At 46.7% G+C, this 21823-nt stretch overlaps 1 protein-coding gene across 1 annotated transcript in view; it reads right to left on the bottom strand.

Annotated features, from left to right (window-relative positions):
- The window catches only part of SDC1 (syndecan 1), a 104317-nt gene that overhangs the window by 6520 nt on the left and 75974 nt on the right, over positions 1-21823 (bottom strand). The window contains exons 2-4 of the mRNA XM_069605909.1: positions 15438-15519; positions 13524-14392; positions 12939-13062 (exon numbers count right to left, since the gene is read on the bottom strand). Coding sequence (XP_069462010.1) covers positions 12939-13062; positions 13524-14392; positions 15438-15519 — 1075 coding nt within the window. The remainder of the gene's footprint in view (positions 1-12938; positions 13063-13523; positions 14393-15437; positions 15520-21823) is intronic.

Genomic DNA, 21823 nt, shown 5'->3' with positions numbered 1-21823 from the left:
TGTTCGCATTGTCACCACTTAGTTGTGTATACTTAGGAAGCATGTGCCCATAACCAGTTCACTTAAAATGTAAAGCTAGGCTGTGTAGATCCCGGGCTGAGGTCTGCAGACCGCACCCCCCCCCATGCAAAGTTGCATATGTTGTTGGGATGTTGGAATTGGGGCAATCATTCCTCTGCTTGGGGAAGGGGGGGGGGTTGTGGGTTAAACAGAAAATGCTCGACATGCCGGTGTACGTTGACAAAAAGCAGCACCATATAGTTACAGTTCCATTGTACTGTCTGCATGGCCCAGTTTATGTTCTGGTTTGATTGCGGTTGAGCCCTTGCCAATTTATGAGCTGCGGTATGGGCAATCTGACAAAAAAGCGATGCTTGCAACTATATACTGAAAGACACGGGGTGCGTATCATTTTCTAAAAGTAACACATGCACTAGCTGCAGGGTGCGAGAAGTTTGCCAGAAGCTGGGGCACACAATATTTTACTGCACACTTGACCCAATGTAGGGGAGTTATGATCCTTATTCATAAGTTCATACCATATGTCCACAAACCGGCACACTTGGGTCCACTAGGGTGCTCATACTATTGCAGGGTGTGTTTAGAGGTCAGGAAATAGTCCTGCTGAATGTATATGGACCAAACGTGGGTGATGCTGAATTTTACTCCACGATCGAACTGCTGGCGTTGTATCCCCTTTCTCCCCACACAATACCAGTCTTGTGGGGGTGGTGACTTCAATACAATAGTGGACGTAGATAGCGACAGGTCCGGAAGTAGGCCTCGACAATTGACCAGGGCTGCCCAGATGATACGAGAGGGCCTTGCTGACTTGAGACGGTAGATGCCTGGAGGTTGCTCAAACCAACATCACGTAGATACTCTTACTGCTCCACAGTACATGGCTCCCACTCCCGGACAGACATGTGGTGGCTATCTTGTGCCCTCATAACCCATCTTAGCGGCACTGACATACTAGATCGAACCTTCTCAGATCACACGGATACACCGATACTAGCACTGGGTGTTGCACTTGGTGCTAAAAAGGGTATGGCAATTTAAACCTCAGGCATTACTAGAGACCGAATTTGAGAACGAACTGGGGAGATGCGTGGATGAGTACTTCAAAAGTAACACAGGCTCTGTTGACACACGAGGGAGGCCTCTACATGCAGGGTATGACCCTGGCCACTGAGTCAGGGCTGCTCAAGGCAATATGGCCAGATATCCATACTAGCGAAACTAACCTAAGGAGGTTGTAGCTACAGTATGCATCCACACCTGGTGCTGTCACCCTGGGAGACATTAAGGCTGAGCTTGATGGATTTTGGGCACTCGCACACAGAGAACTAAAATTAGATAACCCAGGCCTGGCAAGACAATATGGGGGTCGGGGGGGCGAAGGTGAGCGCCCTGGCAAGCTAATAGCTTGGATCACACGACAAGCAGGGGGAAGCCACCATATTCCATTCTACGAGACGACTGGAGCACTGGTTCACACCTCTCATGAGGTGACCAAGGTGTTCCACTCCTTTTACTCCACACTAATGTTCTTATGTTCTTCTCTTAGGCACCTCCAACGCTAATCTGACTAAACTCCAACTCCTGCAAAATAAAGCCCCGAGAGCAGCACTAGGCATAAAGAAAAGACTCTACACATCTCCAATATAAGGAAAGAGAACCACTGGCTCCCCATTAAGGCAAGAATCATCTACAAAACCCTTTGCATTACACACAAATGCATTGCCAACAAAGCCCCCCCCAAATACAACAATGCAGTATTTCTAAAACCTTACTCCAGATTCCTCAGATCCAGCAACCACTCCCTCCTTGAAATACCATGCTACAAAAAGCACTAGAGCGGGGTTTAGCAGCTTCAAAGTCTTAGCTCCTCGACACTGGAACTCCCTCCCATCCTACTTCAAAAATGAAGACTCCCAACAGCAAAAAGCACTAAAAACCTGGCTCTTTAACCAATTCTAATCAACACCAAATCCCCTTCCGATTCATGCATGCCACCATGATCTGACCCGGTAGTCTTTCTTCACTTGTACGGTTTCTTCCTGCTAACCTCCCTTTCTCTTCTAGATCACACTGCTATTCTGCCATTGCTCGCATGCATGTATTCATATAATTTTGTAAGATTGTAATAACTAAACTGTCTGCAACTATGCTGTGATACCTCAGGGTTTGGGCGTAAAACATGAATATATATACATACATATATACATACATACATACATACATATATATATACACACACACACTAATTCAGACACAGCAACCCTCCTCAAGATAGACAAATACTTAGATAATCTGTCACTAGGGGTGTCACGGTATTGGTTTTATGGCGGTATGATAACCTTCTTGCCAAATGATGGTATATCATGGATATCGCGGTATAGCAGGTGTAGTTAACTAATCTATGTTCTTATAGGTCATAAATTGTCAGCACTTTGAAACTGGTCTCTGCACATTTTTAGCTGATCCTCCAAGAATCTAAGGCGGCTGCAGATTTGGTATTTCATGGCGCTCACTCGTTGAACGCCTTGAATGAAAATGACTAGTAGACGTGTTAAAATGCACATTTTGAGCAATGAGCTTGCTGCCCAGTCACAGGTCATCTCTTTGAAAATCAGCCTCGAACTGCATTATTTTGGAACCACATGGCATGGTCATCATGACACCTTGCTGCAATCAGTCCTAAAAGTTTGTTTTAATAACGCTTTAGCCCGTTAAAGGAAGAAGTGTCACTTATGTGAGGTCTGAAAGCGCTTGTCATTGTGTTTCTATTGTCAAAAGGTCATAGCCAACACTCTCACCGAAAGGTTGCATATTGATCAAAACACTATAGCTTGTTTACCATCTGCCTGGAGTTACCACTGACCATGTAATCCTAAAAGGACAGCGTTCAGTGGGCGCTGTTCATACATGTTCATTCACCTTCTTAAAGATAGTGGCACAAAAACTTTGAAAATGACAAAGTTAAAATACATATCAGCATGAATATGGCCTAGACCACCACCTCACCACAGCCCCATCATTACCATTTACCCCAGATCTGAGCGCATTAGGACCCATGTCATGTGAGTTGAGACAGAGGAATGCTTTCACGGATGGTGTCACAAATCGAGGATAGACCTGAGAAATCTCACCCCCATTGCTCTGGATACTTCAAATTGAATGTAGAATCTGTCCTGCCTGCTCGATTCCAGTGCCATATGCAGAAGGCAGGTGAAGGATCAAGTGAAGCAACAACTCCAGTGCCAATATGCAAATCTACAGGGAGGACAGTGTGGGGGGGCAGTTTATATACTGGCACAAAGCACTGATAGGCCCAGTGTTCATACAGTCTACAGAGCTTAAGTTTTTTGTGGACATGCATCAGAAGGACATCCAGTTCATCCCCCCCCCCCCGCCCCCTTTGAATTCTGGGATGTGTACTTCTCATCTTTGAAATTGGTGCAAACTACAAATCGGCTGATCTTTAACCAGACTCTACTGATCACGGAGAAAGAGCGGTCACAGCAAAAGCTGTATTTACTAATGTGACCTCACTTTCCCTATGCTCTGGTCTGCCAAACAAGGCCCCCTTGGCAGACGCCACATCCCACAGTGCAAGATCCAGACTGTGCAGCACTTGCTTACTGCAGCCTTTCCAAATCAGATTAAAAAGCTCACTTAATAGCTGCAGGCCCTAAAACGGTATCCCGGTATAAACAACGTGACAGTTATTATAGTTTCATTAAGCTGTTCACGGTATCTATAATGGTATACCGTTATACCCCTATCTGCCACTGTCAAGGCAGTCCGACAAGAATCGTGATCGGCCCATCTCCTCCGACGAGATTGCCACTGCCATCGAATCCCTTCCACAAGGCCCCCCGGCCCGGACGGCCTCACTATTGACTTTAAATCCCACCTTGACACCCGATTGACCACCCTATGGGAAGAATCCTGCACACACTCCACCCTCACACTACATGAGGCCATGATTAGTCCTAAAACCTGACAAATCAGCCAAGCAATTCAAGTTCCATCCCCTCTGCCTCAGATGTTGGTCCTTGCCCCTTACATGAGACATTATCCACCCAAAACAATCTTGTTTTGTTCCCGGCCGCTCCGCGGTGCTCAATGTAAGATGCCTTTTCAATGTCCTGGCCCAGATGAGCACAGAAGCACAAGCAGTCGCAGTGGCCCTTGATGTACGAAAGGCCTTCTATTCGATATCTTTGCAATTTATGTGAGCAGTACTAGCAACTTTGGGCCAAGATTCATATCGTGGGTACTACTTCCATACACATAACCTACTGCTAGAGTTCATATAAATGCATCACTCTCGGCTCCCATTGACATGTGCAGCCGGACACAACAGGAAGGCCCATCATCTCCTTTAGTGTTTGCCATAGTGATGAACCCCTTGCAAATGCGATCCGACAGACACGCCCAAAGGGGTGGTGGGGGCGGGGGGAGAAAGATCAGGCTCTTGGGTGAGCCCGAAATTATCTCGCTTTATGCGGACAACGCACTACTATTTGTACGAGACACCAAGCTGAATCCAGCCCCAATCATGCATGAAGTCCGATCCTTCGGAATCCTACCCGGTCTTCAGGTCAACTGTGCTAAATCAAACTATTCCCCCTCACCAACACTACAGTCGCTTTTGGGATTTGCCTGGACACTCCTTGGTATTGTCGCGACACGGCATCCAGTGTCGATTGATACCACAACTATGGGGTATATTTACCCCACTGACAGCTAAATTCTGCGCCTGGGCCAAGCTCCCACTTAACGATAACCAGCTGGGTAACAATCACCCTCCCGAAGCTTCTGTACCACTTTCTAGATATAGCAAAGTGGCCTGGCACTGCGTTCTTTTGTGGCACGCAGGAGCAGCAGACTAAAATGGGATGCACTAACAAGACCCTACATACAGGTTGGGCTTGCCGCCCTAGACTGGAAAATACTGGGTAGCGGAGCAGGCGTACTGTGCAGCATACTTGTTCGACACAGACACAGGTCATCCACATGTTAAGATAAGTGGTACGCTGCAGGCCCCAGTAACGTGCGCTCACTAATATTACAGCCTGTATGAAAAGGCCCAGCAACCGCACCGCTGCAATAGCACTGGCTTGGTCCAAAATATGGAGAATGCTAGACAAACCCTGCCCTTTACATTGTGGAATTTCTTTGTCATTCCGTAAAATAAATAAAGTAGCACGGCAGTGGATGGCTATGCAGCCATGAGGGAAGTTTACAGCATGGGATTTCTTTATTACACTCAAGAACTGCACGGGCCAACGCAGAGGCTCTCCACGCGCTGGTTGCATTGCACGGGGCTCCGACCGAGTTGCTAAAACAGCTTGGGTGGAATTCACTATGCTCCCCCTGATGAACCAATACTGGATGTAATGGGAGTGTTGGGGGGACCTCTGCTTGTTAAAACAATTTTAAAAAAAAGTTACTACATAGGTTCCACAACACCTCAGTCAGGCTACACCACCCCCGCACCTACTCCGCCCAGTGAGCATTCTGGGGGAAGATGTCTGATATTTGGTTGCACCATTGAGCCTACCCCTTTATTCCACAGGTTCAAACAGTGCTTCCACAGACTGGGAAGCCGCTTTATGTTGCTGGCAATTAGATGTACACTGTTACTATGGCTACGCGCCCCCTCCCTGTCCATGGCACATTGGCTACGTGCCATCACATGGGCCTCTGATCAAGAGGAACATTGGTCCATGTTGCAACCCATGAACTGTAAACCAATAGACATTTGGCAGCCATTTCGTAATTTACTGTCTATGCAGGAGAATGCTCGAAACGATGGGGACTCACCGAACAGTTATTAGCCCACCTCTTATCCACTTTGAGACGTCATGTATGCATCTATGCGACTAATTTATACCATGCCTCGGCCGTATCGAACCAATGTGAGCAATAACGAATGTAAGATGAGGTTTCAGTTTTTGCAGCTACTACTTGTGTCTTTGTTAGTGAGAATTCTCATAAATGTGCCAATTCATCCCACCTTAGAGCCCTCCAGCTCTTATTCTAAACTTTGGGACTTTCTAATTCTGTTTGTTTTCTGTGTTTATTTCTTTGATTATGGAGTTTTAGACAACAACTCCATAGGCAGCATATTTTCATTTATGTCACACAGCACCCTCAGTGCATTGACACAGGGAAGCCTTTTAGGCTGTCGCAAGGTTTAAATACCTTCTCTGGGATAAACTGTTTCCCAGAGAAAGTAAAAGGAAATTGAATTTACTAGTCTTTCCAAATGCCTAGACCCAGTACACCCCATCTTACAAAAGAGTGCTGGAGGAGTTACTTAGTATCCCCTGTGTCTAGAAAGTATCCCGTGTCTAGAAACTCATGTAGCAGTCAAATGCTATCCTTTCCTCTCGAAATGGCTGGTGGCAGTGGTTTTACAACAAACTACCATGATTTTTCCCCCGACCACGAACAATGGTAACCTTAAATTGAGGGAGACATTTTTTCAAGATGGCGTCTGAGCCCCCTCTGTAAAAACAGGTCCTGGTCGTCTTTTTGGGCCATTTCTTTTTGGAAAGGTCCTTCTAGAGTTGTCTCTGCACTCCAAACCAGGTTTGGTCCCTTTGTTTTTATGTCTTTGGCGGGCTTCAGGACTGAAGACCGCCTCTGGCGCCCGGGTGGGCAGGATGTGAGGAAGATGCCCGAAACTCCCTGTGCTTAGTCTCCTAGGAGACCCAAATGCACTCTGGCGCGATTGACTGTCCAGCAAGGACAGCCACCCTGCTAAGTGAGTGGCAGCTAGGCTGGAAAGGCGAGTCTCTTGGCTTGGAAGGCAGAGTCGACCACTGGAACGAAAGAAGAGGACAGCTGCTGCAACTCCTGGACCATTGGTTTGCCTGGTGAAGCCCTTCTGCAGGTCTGAATCGCCAAGTTCATCTCGACAGAGAAGCCCTTCAAGAGCGACTTCACCCTTTGAGTTGGTGGGACCAATCAACTCGACAATAAGCCATCTGGATACCATTCTCGGAGCTGGTTGTATCTTCCTCAGAGTGCTGCAGGAAACCGAATAATCAGGGAGAGGGACACCAGTTTGTGTACTTGACTACAGCTACCGGATATTGAAGAATTGCCCTTTGCCAGCTTTTTGACTAGTCGCCGTGCAGTGCAGGAGTCCTCCCGACGTACTCCCTCTTGTCCCCACGACTGAGGCTCAGGAACACGAGCTCTGCAGGAACAGAAGTCTTCAGCTGCATCTTTTTCTTCATTGTAAGGTACTATGAAAACCCGACCGAGAGAATTTACCTCTCACTGCGGAAGTGCTTGAAACTTTGGCAACTTGCAGGCCTAGTCAGCTTGTGACCCAACATATGAATCTTTCTTTTACAAACTACTTGGCAAAGACTTTTCCGTTTAACCACCACAACTGCTTTATCCTAAACAAGACTTTAGCCCATTGACTTTGGCCTAACCTATTGCATTGAATGGACTCCTCTGGTGAACTCAAACTATTGGCACTGTTTAAGAACAACTAATCTTTATTAACCTATGCCTTTTTGCCCCTACTTCAAACGCTCTGAATGCCATTTTGCTCCTCCTTCAAAGTAGGTTAAATGCCTCAGAACCGGACAGTGTGAAGTGCTGTAGTATATTTCCGTGTGATATTGATTGCCTCCTTTTAGTGAATGTTTGACTGTGTAATAAATAAGTGTTTTACCAAGAAATAAACTCATTCCCTTTTGAGATAAGCCTGACTGCTCAGCTCTACAACCAAAAACTGTAGTACAGACGCATACCAAAGGTTGGTTTTGCTTACACCTGTAGTCCTCGGTGTGTGTATATAGTACCCTTTGGGACCACTACAAACTCTGCCTAACAGTCTTCTGTTGCAATGTCAAGCACTAACTTTTTTTTAAAAAAAATGCGTCTCCTTGTAACTGAATTCCTGTAAAACAGAAGTATTGGCAAGGACATCTGTTTTTGCTCCAACATTAGATTGTCAGATGCCTAGGTGGTAACTTTTGCCATCTTGTAGCCAGGTATTACCACAAGAGCAGCACCCGGCAAATGCCTATCCCAGGTCTACACAAAAGCAAAAACTGCCGCTTTTGCCAATGCTGGTTTCTTTGAAGGTAGACGACATCACTGGAGAAGATTACAGCAACAACTGCTATCACAGAACAACATTACATAGTCTATCAATGCTAGTGATATCAGCGTACACTACAGAAATCTTCAATTCTATTTTTGCAAGAAAGTCACATTTCCAGTCCAAAAATCTTGGAAGTCTCAATTCATTTGAAAGTCAAAATACTTAAGGGGAAGTTCTCTCAGGAATGTTATGATTGAAAAATGCGACCATAACAAAGCATTTTAAAAGGTCCAATGGAAAAAGTTTTAAAATGACTCCAAGTCCTCCAAGGAGTAGGATGCAGCCATTTTGTAAGCAGAACCAGTTGAGCTTTAAGTGATCTTGTGGCAACAATCAAGCAAAAGCCCCATACGGGGAGCTTTGGCTTTTTGCTGCCAGATAGCGGAGTACGACGGCACCTTCACTGTCCTCCCGCCTGCTTTCGATCCCCCAGCCTCTGCAGAACCTGCTCTGACCCTCCCCCTCGCACAGATTTTTCCAGGCTCTCTTGGCACTCCCATCCTAATACCTGCCTCCCCCCAGCTCTAGGCAGTGCCAGGTCCCTTCCTGCTGCTCCCTATCCCTCTCATGGTTGGATCGTATGGATATCACTAGGTTACAGGACTGCATGGTGTGGCTGGCACTGCGAGTCGCCAGAGTCCAAGCCCCTTCAGAGGACACGTGCTTTGGTTGCTAGTGGCGGGATGTGGTGTTCGCACTCTTCCTGCAGAGAGCAGACCACCACACTCTCCAGGTAGGAGGCCATTCTCAGCTGGAGGGATCCCGTAATGTTATGCACCAGTGCTAGGGTGGTGTTAGTCACTAAATCCATAATGTTTTTTTTAAAATGTGACCAAGTACGCATAAATTAAGATAATGGGCCTCATTACACGGACGGCGGTAAGGGTTAACGGTCACCGTTAATGGCAACGGTGACCGTTAACCCTTACCGCCGTACTACGAGGTCCCTTTGCGGGTTGGAGGAATTAACGCCTGCTTCTTGCAGGCGTTAAGTACCAACCCGCTAAGGGACCTCGGAGCTAATTACGGCACCGCAAAATTGCGGTGCCGTAATTAGCGCCTTCCCCATTCCCATAGAGCCCTATGGGGCAGAAATGGGAATGGGGAAGGGCAATGGCGGAAGGGGGATTTACCGCCCCTCCAACCTTGTAATGGGGCGGTAAATCCCCTTTCCGCCAAGGCGGTGCCGGTAATTTACCGGCATGGTCCAGGGTGCTAATAGCACCCTGGATTACCGCCTTCCGTGTAATGAGGCCCAATGATTACTGTATGTCAATTGTTTCTAGCCCCATTACATTATTTTGCATTGTATTCTGGTATTTGTAGTCAGATTCAAAACTATGAAATAGCTAAAGTACATGAATTGCAATTCAAAAATAATTTTAGCCCACTCACAAGTGACATTTTAAGCTCTGAAACCTCGGCTCTGCTGTTAATGTGTGTGGTGGCTCTGGGCAAGCACAACCTCGGGCCCCGAAATGGGGGAAATCTTGGGGTGCTCATCGAGGCACACTGGGTGCATTGCCCTTCAATGGTTGTGGAAGCTCTGAGCTATGTGAGGTAGCGCGTCTGCCCCAAATAACATGGGTATACTCCCACTTAAGTGTGCCGCAGTGGTTAGCTTGAGGGTCCAGAGGAAAGGGCATCGGTCAAGACAACAGTGGCCAGGTTTGCTGAGTGCACCAAGTCACAAGCAGGTCCAAGGGGGGGGGGGGGGGGGGGAGGAGCTGAGGGTACATGATGTATTCTGTGTTTTTATAGAGGTGTTGCAGTGAAACTTGATAATGTGAATTATGGGATGGGGTAGTGGTGGCATGACATGTTCACATGCGTCTACACATACGTGTTGGGGTGTCTGGAGTAGAACAGGATGGTTTATAGTGGTTGTTAGTAGGGCCGTTTGGCGGCGCATTGAGCCTTGTAATAGTTTGCACCTTAACACAGCACAACAGTGTGGGACTCACTGTTGGGCTGTGTGAAGGTGTAAACTATTAGGGCTGTGTGAAGGTGCAAACTATTACAATAGGGGTCTAAAGGTATATGGGCAGTTGGGTTTCTTCACTTCACACAGCCCAGTTCGGAGGACTCTGCACCGCTGCTTCAAGGCATTAGACATCTCGGGAAAGAAAGCACCCTCACCTACTGCGTTACCCACATCTGCATTCCCAGGGGCGAGTGGGGTGGGCACCACATGCCCTGGAGCCCAACACGGAAACAACTCGCCTCTCTGTCCTGCACTGAAATTAGAGTACTCTAGGAAGACTAGGGTCGGTATAGCTGAGACGATTGGGAGGCCTTATGTGGGGCCAAGCATGCAAGCAACACACAAAACCCCCTTCAGGAGGGATGACCCCCCTCCTAAAAGTCAACTGGTAGCGGGCATGGCCAATGCATGTGCAGAGGGGAGCCTCCTCCTGCTGTTGCTCTGGGCTAGGACGGATGCTGCAGCTGGTCTCAACGCTGCTTCTGCACCTCCCTTCAGAGGTCTGCATTGCTGCAGACGGTGTAATTACAAAGTGCGGGGTGCAGAGCATCGCCCTGTGCACAGGAGAAGCAGTGAGGGCATGCACCCAGATGCATGCAGAGGTCCCGTCACAGGATGCTTCACCTTGCTGAGCCAGACCAGTGACCACGTTCACAAAACTTTAAAAAAGGATGGTTGGACTCCAAACTTTGGAGTAGGCCTTCCTGCCGGCGTGGTCGCCCTACAAAGACAGGCTTCAGCGGCCAGCAGGGAGCTTTTGCTGGATTGTTTCTGCAAGAGCACATCACTAACAAACACATAAAACCATGAAGCTCTTTGTGCTTACACAATGGCTGCCTGCAGGTCCTTGGAAAGCAGGACTTGAAGGGTAATTTTAAGACTTCGGCTCCATAGGAACTTTCTCTTTTAAATGACGTTAATATTTAGTGACAATCATACATTTTCTGAGAGAACTTTTAAACTTCTACAATTTGTGGTGTAAATGACTTCCATAACAATTTAAATATATGTCAATAGTAAGACCAGTGAAATCCTCTTGAGTTTCTGCGCTAGACAACAAAACGGATGACAATGTACAAAATGGAAATGGATGACATGTAATTGCAATCGGTCCACAGGGAACGAAATGGCTGGATTCCAAGACACGCTCAACAAGAATAAACAGAATCACTAGCATGTTCAAGACTACTTCTGAAGCTCTGCAACTGGTAAAGTCTTTTACTTCGGGGCCCTTTTTTCTACACCTCAAAAAGCTAAGACTAATAATAGTTGTAGCTGACAATACTCTCCTCTGCCCACCCCACCTTCCCCTAGGGGGGGGGGAGGGGGGGGGGGGGAGTCATTTCTAACGCATTACACGTGTGCCTCTACTTGCCACTCTGTTCAGTTTAAAGCAGCACCACGCCATGCTACCATGCATTGGCAATCATTGTATCTTTCCATTGACCAGCATATAATTACTAGAGCTTTCTAGACTGGTCCTTGTGGGTTCAATAATTCTGCACCACCACGGTTCTCTCAAAAGGTAAAAGCAACGGACCAGCATTCAATGCCAGAAGCACTTTTGTGGTATGATGTACCTGTTGTGAACAGCCCACCAGGCCAAAGTAATGACGAAGAGAGGGGCATCAACAAAGTCAGCAGTGCCAGCCGGCAAGCACAGCCTTCAATGTATTTATGGCCTTTGGCACCCATACAATAAGACATAGCATTACTGATAATGGGGAAAGGAAATCCCAGTTCGACATCAAAAAATCCTTTTCTGGCTGCCAGGCGGTTACACTTGGTAATGTCTCTGTCGCCGCTCTCTCTAGGTCTCTTCCGCGTGCAAAAATAGTCAACTTTCTGGATCTCTTTTTCGAAGTCTTAAGCTTGGCAGAGCAGAAGCCAATAGACTCAAAATAGTAAGGCATGCTGGAAGAGTCGGGCGTAATCGAGCCTGCACTGTTGCCCTCTCTAGTGGACTACTTCTTAGCATCTGAGGAGTAGCCAGACAAAAAGGAGATGGATCAGAAAAGGTGTCTGGCAGCACATGGCAATGCACACAGCATTCTATGCCCGGTCGGCTCTACACGTAGGTCACATGCACAAAGGTGGCACTGCTGTAGTGGGAGGGCCACTTAAGTGTGTAACAGGCATACGCTTGACACTGTTTTCACCTCGGGGGTGGGAAGAGAGGTTGTCTTTTAGGGGATAAGCCTCCTTACATGAAATGGTAGCTTCACATCATCACCCCTAATTTAGGTAGAAAACTGTAAAAAGTGGCACAGCGTGCCCGAGCCCTATAGGAGCATTACAGGCCAGACCACTAGCCTGACCTGCACATTCCCCTGTACATGAGCTGCACCTAACCAGATGGGGCGTGGGAGGTGGGGACTAAAAAGTCTTATATGGGGCAATTGTGAGAGTTTCTCTTCGAACCAGAGAAGCTCTTACAAGCGAGTTTTCCACCTTCTGCCTGTGCACCCAGAAGGTACAGTGTGGGATGTACAGGGCTGGTGCATGGGAACATAAAAGTTACACACGGGGGGGGGGGGGGGGGGTTTCAGGCGAACTTTTGTGACTCCATTTATATGCGTGCGAATTAGCAAATTTTCCAATCCTGTGCAAATCCAGGCCACAGAGGCTCACTGGCTCCTGGATGGAAATATAGGCATCTTTTCAAAATGCAGACATACAAGGCGTGCCACCTGAGTAAAAAAAAAAAACACTGCCAGCTGAAATCAAACCGCTCCAGAACAACCTGAAGAACTGAAAGGCATTTACGGAGAAGCGCAATATAATAATGAACACTGCTTTGTACTGTACCTGCCAAGACCCCCTTCTGCTCCATGAACCCCGTGGAAGTGTCTGAGATACCTTCGTTCTCAGCGGCATTCACAGTCCCTGCAGCTTTGCCTTCGTGGACGACTGGTTCAAGGAAGAAGTCAGTCTGAAAGAAGGAAACATTAGGGTGAGTTGCAAGAATGGTCCACTGTGGATTGTCATCACGAGCCAACTGCACGCTTACAGGGTTGCAATCCTAGTGCTACGCCTAGGAGGCCAAGTTTGCACTGTATGGACTACCTTTTAGGGGCAAGCTGGGGGGGAAATGGGTTTATGAATTGCATTTTTGAATACCCGAAAGTGCCCTTAGGGATACAGTGGGTTAATATAAAAGTGCACCAAAACAGTGTGAATCGTTGGGGGGCTAGGGGGGGGGGCAGGGTCCAGAAAGTACGGCCGGTGATGAGAACGTATTATTTTAAAAATAAAAAAGTGCAGCATCGTATAGCTTACACTGAAAACGCTTGTTGGATAAGAGCAACAAAAAGCAACAAAGACAAGGTCTCCAAGAGAACATAACCAATTACTTTTAGTTGTGGGACTTCAAAAGGGCTCTGCATTTCTTACCTCTTCCGTGGTTTCTGCAGATCCTTCAACGTCTGCAGGGTCTGGTCTCTCGGTTTCTGGTTCGCCCTCCGCAATCACCACAGGGAAGTTAGTTTGGCTGTCGTCGTGGTAGGAAGCAGCAGTTGTGGTTTCCTCATTGATCGGGTCTTCTTCCAACAGGTTCGCATCTTTGGTGGTGAGATCTGGGACAACAGCAATAACCGTAGCATTGGGCGCATCTGGATGAGGTACGTGGCGGCCATGACCGTGGTGCACCTGTGGATCAATGGGGCTGGTTGCACTTGTGGTGCTGGTTGCTGGATGGTGAACATGATGCACATGTGGTTCAGTGGCTTCCGTTGGGTTGGAATGAGTCGTTACTTCGTGATGGTGACCATGATGATGACCATGATGATGATGGTGGTGGTGGTGAGTTGGTGTAGTCTCAATGGCCTCAGTGGTACTGGTAGTGTCCTTGTGGGCATGTGGCACTAGATCAGTGGCTTGTGTTGTACTGGCTGCAGTAGTTGCTTCTTGAGGAACATGGTGCATCACTGGATCAATGACATGCAGTGTGGTGATCTTAACAGAGTAAGGCTGAACTGTTGGCAAACTGGTTGGGGCAAGAAAGACTGCTGTGCTCTCTTCGGTTCCGTTTTTCTCAGAAACTAGGATCTGGTCAAGCTCCTCCTTAGGACCCATTATGGGAATCTCAGTCTCCACAGCCCTGGTTGTGGGCACCGTTGCAGATTCCATTTCCTCAGCACTTTGTGTTCCCATGACTACCGGATGCTGGTTCTCTGTAGCTGCTGACGTTGGAACAGACGTCAAATTAGAGTCCGTGGGTTTCTCTGCGTTACTGACATCGACCCACTTTTCATCAGGCGAGGCTAAAGAAGACCAAATGACTGAAGTTTAGAAAACTACAAGTTCACATTTCAGAGAACGTATACCTTTTGACCCAGTACTTCACTGGAACACACAAGGAAACAATTACCCAAATGTAAACAGATGATCTTCAGATACTGAACGCAGGGGTCGAGGATGAATCTACTGGAAGGCGCAAACGCTCAGCAGTGCATCTATATTCTTTCAGTGCACATATGTTGTAGCAAATATGCCCATGGTCCATACAACCATTTAAAAAAATTAAAAATAAAAAAACGCCCACACAAGCCGAATCAATGTCATCCATTTATTGCGCAGATGCCACAGATTGTGGCAAAAGTTCACATGATTTATCCAAATCGTTATGACTGGCTGACTACTTTCTTAAAGCCCTAGTGCTCGGCTGCATGCCATCCTTGCATACAAAAAAACAAAATAAAAATAAAAAGGGACAGATAGAGATCAGAAGGTAACGTATCCTAAAATGTCCACGTAGCATGGGACACATCCACTACAGGCCACAACGAACTTAGGCGATTGGACAAGTAGTGCGCCATTCACTTCCGGTCGCATCAGTCCGTTTAAAAGGTGCGATGGTCGCTAGGATTAACATCGATTCTGGTTCATCCCCAAATAAAAAGCATGCGCAGCATTAAGTGGCACCAAAAATGAAATACTGTAAAATATGGCAAACCAAAAGTGTGCATATTTCTCCAACCTTATTCCCTTCAATCGGGAAGCATGCAATGCCTTAGAAAGGATGCCTTGACTAACCATCATTAGTGGCTATACAGTGCTCTGCAAACTCCGGGACCAGACAATAAGAGTGGGGTGAACAATAACTGGGGAAAGTTACTTCTAGAGGGAGTCTATAAGCCACACAGACATTTCTTAATCACCCTCCAGTCAACGACCTGCCACCCAACACAGAACAAACTTGTGGCAGAGGCAACCATAAAATAAATAAAAGAAAAAGAAAACCAACACCACAACACACCCCAGCCTACAGGATGCACTGCACGAGCAATTAAAAACCCCCCGACTTACGCTCAAACCCAGAGCCAGAGAACATGTCTTCATCGTCGCCAGAAGCATCTTGGTCACCAGGTGGAAGATGCGCCGCGTCATTCTGAAACACACAAAATGGATGAAATGGGGGAGGATAACAGGGTGCAATGATCTAGAGCCGACCCGCTTAATTTACATAAATGCCAATATGAAATTCAGAACTCGAATCAATGGGAGGGACACTTGTCAATTGCACACAAACTTAGGCTTTTAAATTGTAGTCGCACCCCTAAGCCACAGTTGGTGAAAAGAGTAAATGGGTACCCACTCAAGAACATTTGACATTGACCCCCATTATTCTTGGGGCCTCCAATTGAGCAAAGGAACTGAAATAACCGCACTATCACGTTCATCACTCTCCACATTAGCTGTAGCTCACTCACAAGCGTGCAATGTCATTGACCTGACCGGGCTGAAGCTCCCCACATCCTGGAAATGTTAGCTGAGGGGCGGGGCTTCCGTGCTGAGCCTTTAACAGTTCAAAGTATCAGGGACATGGTCCTGTTGACGCATTATTTTTCCTTCCCAGGCAAATTTGCTCAGACCACCAAGCCCTGCCCGTTTCCCCCGAGTCACAGCCCCCTGAGACACACAGGCTGTCCCTGGCTCTGCAACCAGTGCCATAAAGAACTCGACATCACCTTTCTTTGTCATCAGCAGCACAGTTTTTCTTCTGCATAATGGTGAATTTCACAACTTAAAGACCTAGTCACCTTGCAAATCTGTGACAGTTAAAGTGAGCAACACAATAAAGCACCCTTTGAAAATGTGTTAGACCCATAATGTCCAATAGCTTGAAATGCCAAAAGTAAAGTGTGCTTTGATGTCTTTAGTTGAATGTTCTTAAAACCATACATAAGACGCTGGAGGTTTGTGACGAATCTCCAAACCCAAGTAAGTTTATTACACAACCTTTTATTGTGTGTAAAGTGCTGATAAAGTGGGTGGAGATGTTGCCTTATAGTTTTGCATTCAGGATGTGGAAAATAAGGAAGACTGATATTATTTTGGCTCAACCTGCTGCTATGAGGATTTACATGTCATGATGCTTTACTATGCAATTTGTTTATTTTGCAAGTAAACTCTACAGGACCGTATTATTGTAGGCCTTGACACCCAAATAGTTGTTATAAGCGTGGAATAAGGTGGCCGGGCCCAAATTGCAGAGTTGGTTAAAATCCCTGCTTCTCTGATCAGCCTAAGTGTGTGTGATCCCGCCAAATAATGTAATCTCACCCGGATTTCAACTGCAAATATTGGAGTGCTTATAAGTGATTAGGTTTACACCCTTATAATATGCCAGGTTTTAATAAGTGTAAGGACAGATTGATGTACCCTCTTTCTCCTCTGCTATTGGCTGCAATACTGTCAGATGTGCATTATTGCTGCACTGGCCCTCCCCCGGTCTCATACCACTTGATTTGATGGGCAGTCACAGTCTCACCAGCCAGTCTGTGCAGCATAGATTCTAGTTTAGCGGGCTAAATGTGGTAAAACCAACATTACATTTTCTCCCTTGTTGCTCCCAACCACTGAAACTGCTTGGGCCATCCCGAGTATGGCCCCACACTCAGCCTTGTCCTGTTATGCTACTGAGTCTTTCATTCCACACCATCTGCCATTTTCACACTTTCTAGGAGCTTCGGGATCTGCAAGAAGTGGGTGTTTTCAGACTTAAAGGAGAGTTTACTCATTGTAATGAGACTATTCTAGTGCAGCTTCAATGTTACAATCAGTTAAGTTAGATGCCCCTACACAAGTAAGTGTGCTTCTCCTCCACTGTCTCAGAAGCTAAAGCCTCTGCCAACATTTGAAGGTTTAGCCCCGCTTACATTTTAGCCAAGGTGCATCCCTGGATGTGCGCCCTTGCATTTTTTTTTTTTTTTTAGGCAGAGATGTAAGAGAAGCCAAGTTTTACTGTTTTTTTCAGAAACATGTACCTCAACAAAAACGCAGTACAACTTTAAAGCTGCTACTTTAAAGGAAGACTTCATCGCCTTTCTGCATGTTGCACTTTAAAATATACCATTTGATAGTCCCCACACCAGACCATTAGGGGCAGGAGAGGTAGACCAGTGGGGGCGGAGCCTCCAGGTTTGCCCCGTCTATTTTCTGAAGTGGCACCTCTCCACCACTTAGCCTGCCCCACACCGAAACGTAGGTTTCGTTGCGCCCCTGCTCACTCACCTGATAATAAATGTGCAGACTGATGCTGCGCCGTACTGGTCAGAAGGATGGATTCCTCTAAAATGCAGGACACTGAAAAATCGATGAATTACAAGAAAAGGGGCTAGAAAATGGTCAGACAGAGTTGTGCAATACTCTGTACTACCAGCGACAGATCCTCGAGTGAGTCTGGAAAGTGTGCCATGCTGCACATCATCTTTCAGTATTCGAAAGGGAGGTTAGACTGTTTGAGAGGGGTGTACGTCAACTTCATTTTTGCATTACAACACGAATAAAATATTTACTGCCCCATTTCAGAAACCACAAGGATTCATTTCTTACAAAAAGATGTACGTCTGGCTCACATTTGAAGCCGTGATAGTTAAACATGCGAGCAGATTTGTGGCATAGAAAACATTCGCCTTAAACACACCTTGGAGTTCATCCTAAACACAGATCTTAAAGGATTAGGTGAGAAAAAAGATCTACCATTTCCTGCCATTTACCTGCCATGTTTGTTTTAAACCCAAACAGGCAAAACGGGGGGGGGGGGGGGTTACCAAACTGCAACGAGGAGGACAATGCCACGCAGGAAGGTTGCGGCATGGCAAGAATTAGGCTGCGTTTTAAACCAGAAAGGAAGTTTGTGTTATAGAACATTCCCATATGTTGGAATACTTGTGTTCCACTGAGGCACATGGGAATTGGAACACTAACCAGTTATAATGCTGCTAGGTTTACAAAAACCAGAAGCCCTGATAAAGTTGCTTCGTCACGAAACACATTGCCTTAAAGTAAAACCTAAATGCTTTTATTCGGTCAATAAAAAAAAGTTATTGATAATATAAGCTTTAAGAAAAAGAAAAAAAGGAAGGGGGTCATAAGTACTCCATTCTTTGAACTTCAGAAGTGGCATCACCATGGCACAGACGTTCGCAAATCCAAATTGTGGCACCACGCTTGTGATATGCGGATCATGAGCGTCCAACCAGATTCAAAGTGCTGCAGTCTATCAGATCTTGGGCTCTTCCCCATGTTTTTCTATTACTCGTATAGCGCACACAACCCTGAGGAATCAAGGCGCTTTAACTTCAGGATATGGTTACATATAGTGCAGGCATCATACAATTACATGGTTACAGACCAAGCAAAAGCGATAACATACAAGGCTCTCCTCCAAATCCATAAATCCTGGCACACAGGAACCGACCTGCACCCATCAACACCACATGTTTCAGATACTGCCTCTCCCACTGTCCCACTAATGCAATCCCCCCCCCCAGCTTTTACAGGGAGGAGCGCAGCGAGACTACCCACAGTGGTAGAAGGGTGCTATGCAATTACACCTGCAAATAGCAAGTTAGCATTTGAACTCCCCGGCAATTAACTAATCCTCGGTAGACCAGATGATTTTTGGAACATAACATGTGGCTTCCTAAATGGGGAAATGGAAATCACGGTTTTGCAACCGACAAAGGATGGAAGGGATGTGGCACTCGAGAAGACTTGCATTTGAATATCCGACAGCGCCACTTCCATGGAAAAGGGAAATAGGAAGCAGAGCACCACCCAATAGGACACTCGGCTGCTTTCCAAGGAATCAGGCTGGTAAATGATCAGCTTACCCAACCCAAACCAGCAGGAAACGATGGTGCATTAGTAAGCAGCAACCAGGGCATCTCAATGGCCAATCCAAGCACATGCACCCACCCCTCTGCAACGAGCTATGCTACACAGCCGTATACTTCGAGCATCTTAAGAGGGATCGGCATGGCCATGGTATGGCCTAGCCGCTGGGCAGGTCCGCAAGAGCACAGACCAAAGCAAGGGGCATGTGAACCATGCCCAACTAGACTACGGAGCCCCACTCGCACCCTGTGCAGCCCAATTGCCCCAGCAGTATCACAAGTTACTTGGCTAAGTAACCAGAACAAACTGATCAGGCCGTGACTGCCCCTGCACCCTCCCCACCCGTACCCCAGATGTGCCCCAATGCTCGTTTGCACACATGTTTGTACACATTCCCAAACAGTTAATGCTCTGAACAAGGGTAAAAAGAAGTTGCTAGCCAGGAATAAAGTTACTCACCCCCACAATTGTCCACAAGAACAAAGCATACCATTGATTGCCCGCCATGGGTCAATTATAACTCAAAGGAGAGTGTGCACATGGTGGGGCCTGCTACGTAGATGTTTGTAAGGTGCAAGGTGGCTTGGAGAGTCCAAAATGCCTCCTGGTAACAGCTCTGTCGCGTAAGCAGGCTCCAATCAATTTGAATCCCTGTAAACGTACACTGCTTCTGCCATGCATGAACATGCCACATTTGGGGTTGATCGCACATTTTGAATGGGCGCCTAGAGAGCCTTCATGTATGAAGGCACGGGTTATTCCCGAAAAGGACTCGGCATGTAGGAAGTCTGAAAACTCCCAGCACGCCATAGAGTTCAGGTTTATACAACTGGAGCATTTACAGTACTTTCTGCCCAGTCATTGCAACCCCACTTTGTTCTTAAACAAATGTTCAGATTTGCCCAGAAGACAATTATTTTCCCCATCCCCACAAGTGTGTGCTGTGGAGTGTCCAGCTGATCAAAGGCTGTCTGAACTGTGTTGTAAGAGGTGTGTGTGCGCTCAACTGCAGCAAGATTGTGTCCAATACAGGAGCACACAATATGGAGTCAGTCTGGGTTGAGCAGCTATGGGGTGGAATCATAGAGGGTAAGAGGGCTCTTTTGAGATTATGTCCTGCAAGTGAGTCTCCTTACACGTGGTTAGGCAGTCAACCTAGTAATAAACGTGCTCGGTCATCCACATCAGGCAACCAAATAGTAGGTTGACCAAGGCTGTGTAAAGAGGGAACACAATATATTGTTCTTGGTCTTCACTAAATGCACTTCTGTGCCCCTGTTCATTAGCCAAACGCCCAACCCACTATTTGGTTGGATGTAGGGATGTAACGGTATACCGTTATCCGATTTGGAAAGGCTGCCGTAAGCAAGTGCTGCGCAGTCTTGGTCTTGCACTGTTGGATGTGCCATCTGCAAAGTAGTTTCAGTTGGTGCAGTTTTTAATGCCATTCCATAAACCACACATGCCTGACAAAATCAATATGTTAGCAATAGGAAGAATAAATACAGTGCCAAGCAGGAAAAGGGTTTACTTTGGGTTGGCAGCTTTGGGGTTTATATATTTATAATGGATAAGGTTTGCTAAACATATGACAATGAGGGGGATTTCCCTGGTTCTATCATTGAATTTACATATAATAAGTCACACTGCAAAAGGCTGTAACGTAAAGAGAGCGTGTGTGTGTATACGCATAAGCTTATACTACCATCAGCCTCCATTGATCTGTGGCATGCAGGTTATAAAGATGGAAACATGTTGATCTTCACCAGTAGCCAGTGGGGGAGCTAAAAGCCTACATGACCACTTAAGAAAAGCTATTAAGTTTGCTTTGCCAGTCGCAGCAGGCCCCCCCACTCCTACTCCTCTCCACACGTGTGTTTGGGGGAAGCAAGGGGTGGCGTTTCAGTGGAAAGTATGTTGAAAAGCCCAATAATGGCCCTGGGTGCCTGGTTTTGTTTGTGATGACAATTTATGACCTTTTAGAAAATGTTTGTTAAGATTAGTTAACTCCACCTGCTATACCGCGATAACCATGATATTCCGTCATTTGGCAAGGTTATCATACCGTCATAAAACTAATACCGTGGCACCCCTAGTTGGATGGTGATGTGGACAACAGATCACCAGCCCCTACCATTTGCTAATCAAAACCAATGGTCAGTCAGAAAGCCTAATGCTTCCCTACAAAATTCGATCCACCTCTAAACTCCACCTCTGCTTCAGAAGAAAGGCACAGCCTGATCAGTCTGCCTACTGCAGGGGGCACCTTCTGCCAGTACAAACCGCTGCCACAGTTCAAGAGCAGTCACCACTCGCGGAGACCCAGCATGCAGTCTGCTAGGCCTGCCGCTTCTCAACCGAGCAAGCAGCCTCCAGATCCTTCTAGTTCGTGGAAATGTGCACTGCGCCCCAGGCTTGTACGGACCTATTAAAACGGAATGCTGTGCGTTGCGCTTCCGCAAACTCAAAGTCTACTGTAAACAATGAGAAAGGGTTGCCAAACAACTGGGGAGAAGTTGCACCAACGACAACTGGCACGGAGTCTGCCTTTTAAGACACAATAAGAATGT

The sequence above is a fragment of the Ambystoma mexicanum genome, chromosome 4p (genome assembly GCF_040938575.1).
Source record: "Ambystoma mexicanum isolate Mex_15411 chromosome 4p, UKY_AmexF1_1, whole genome shotgun sequence".
NCBI classification, from domain to species: Eukaryota; Metazoa; Chordata; class Amphibia; order Caudata; family Ambystomatidae; genus Ambystoma; species Ambystoma mexicanum.
Note: the sequence above shows the minus strand (reverse complement) of the source record. Positions and strands in the feature narration are given on the sequence as shown.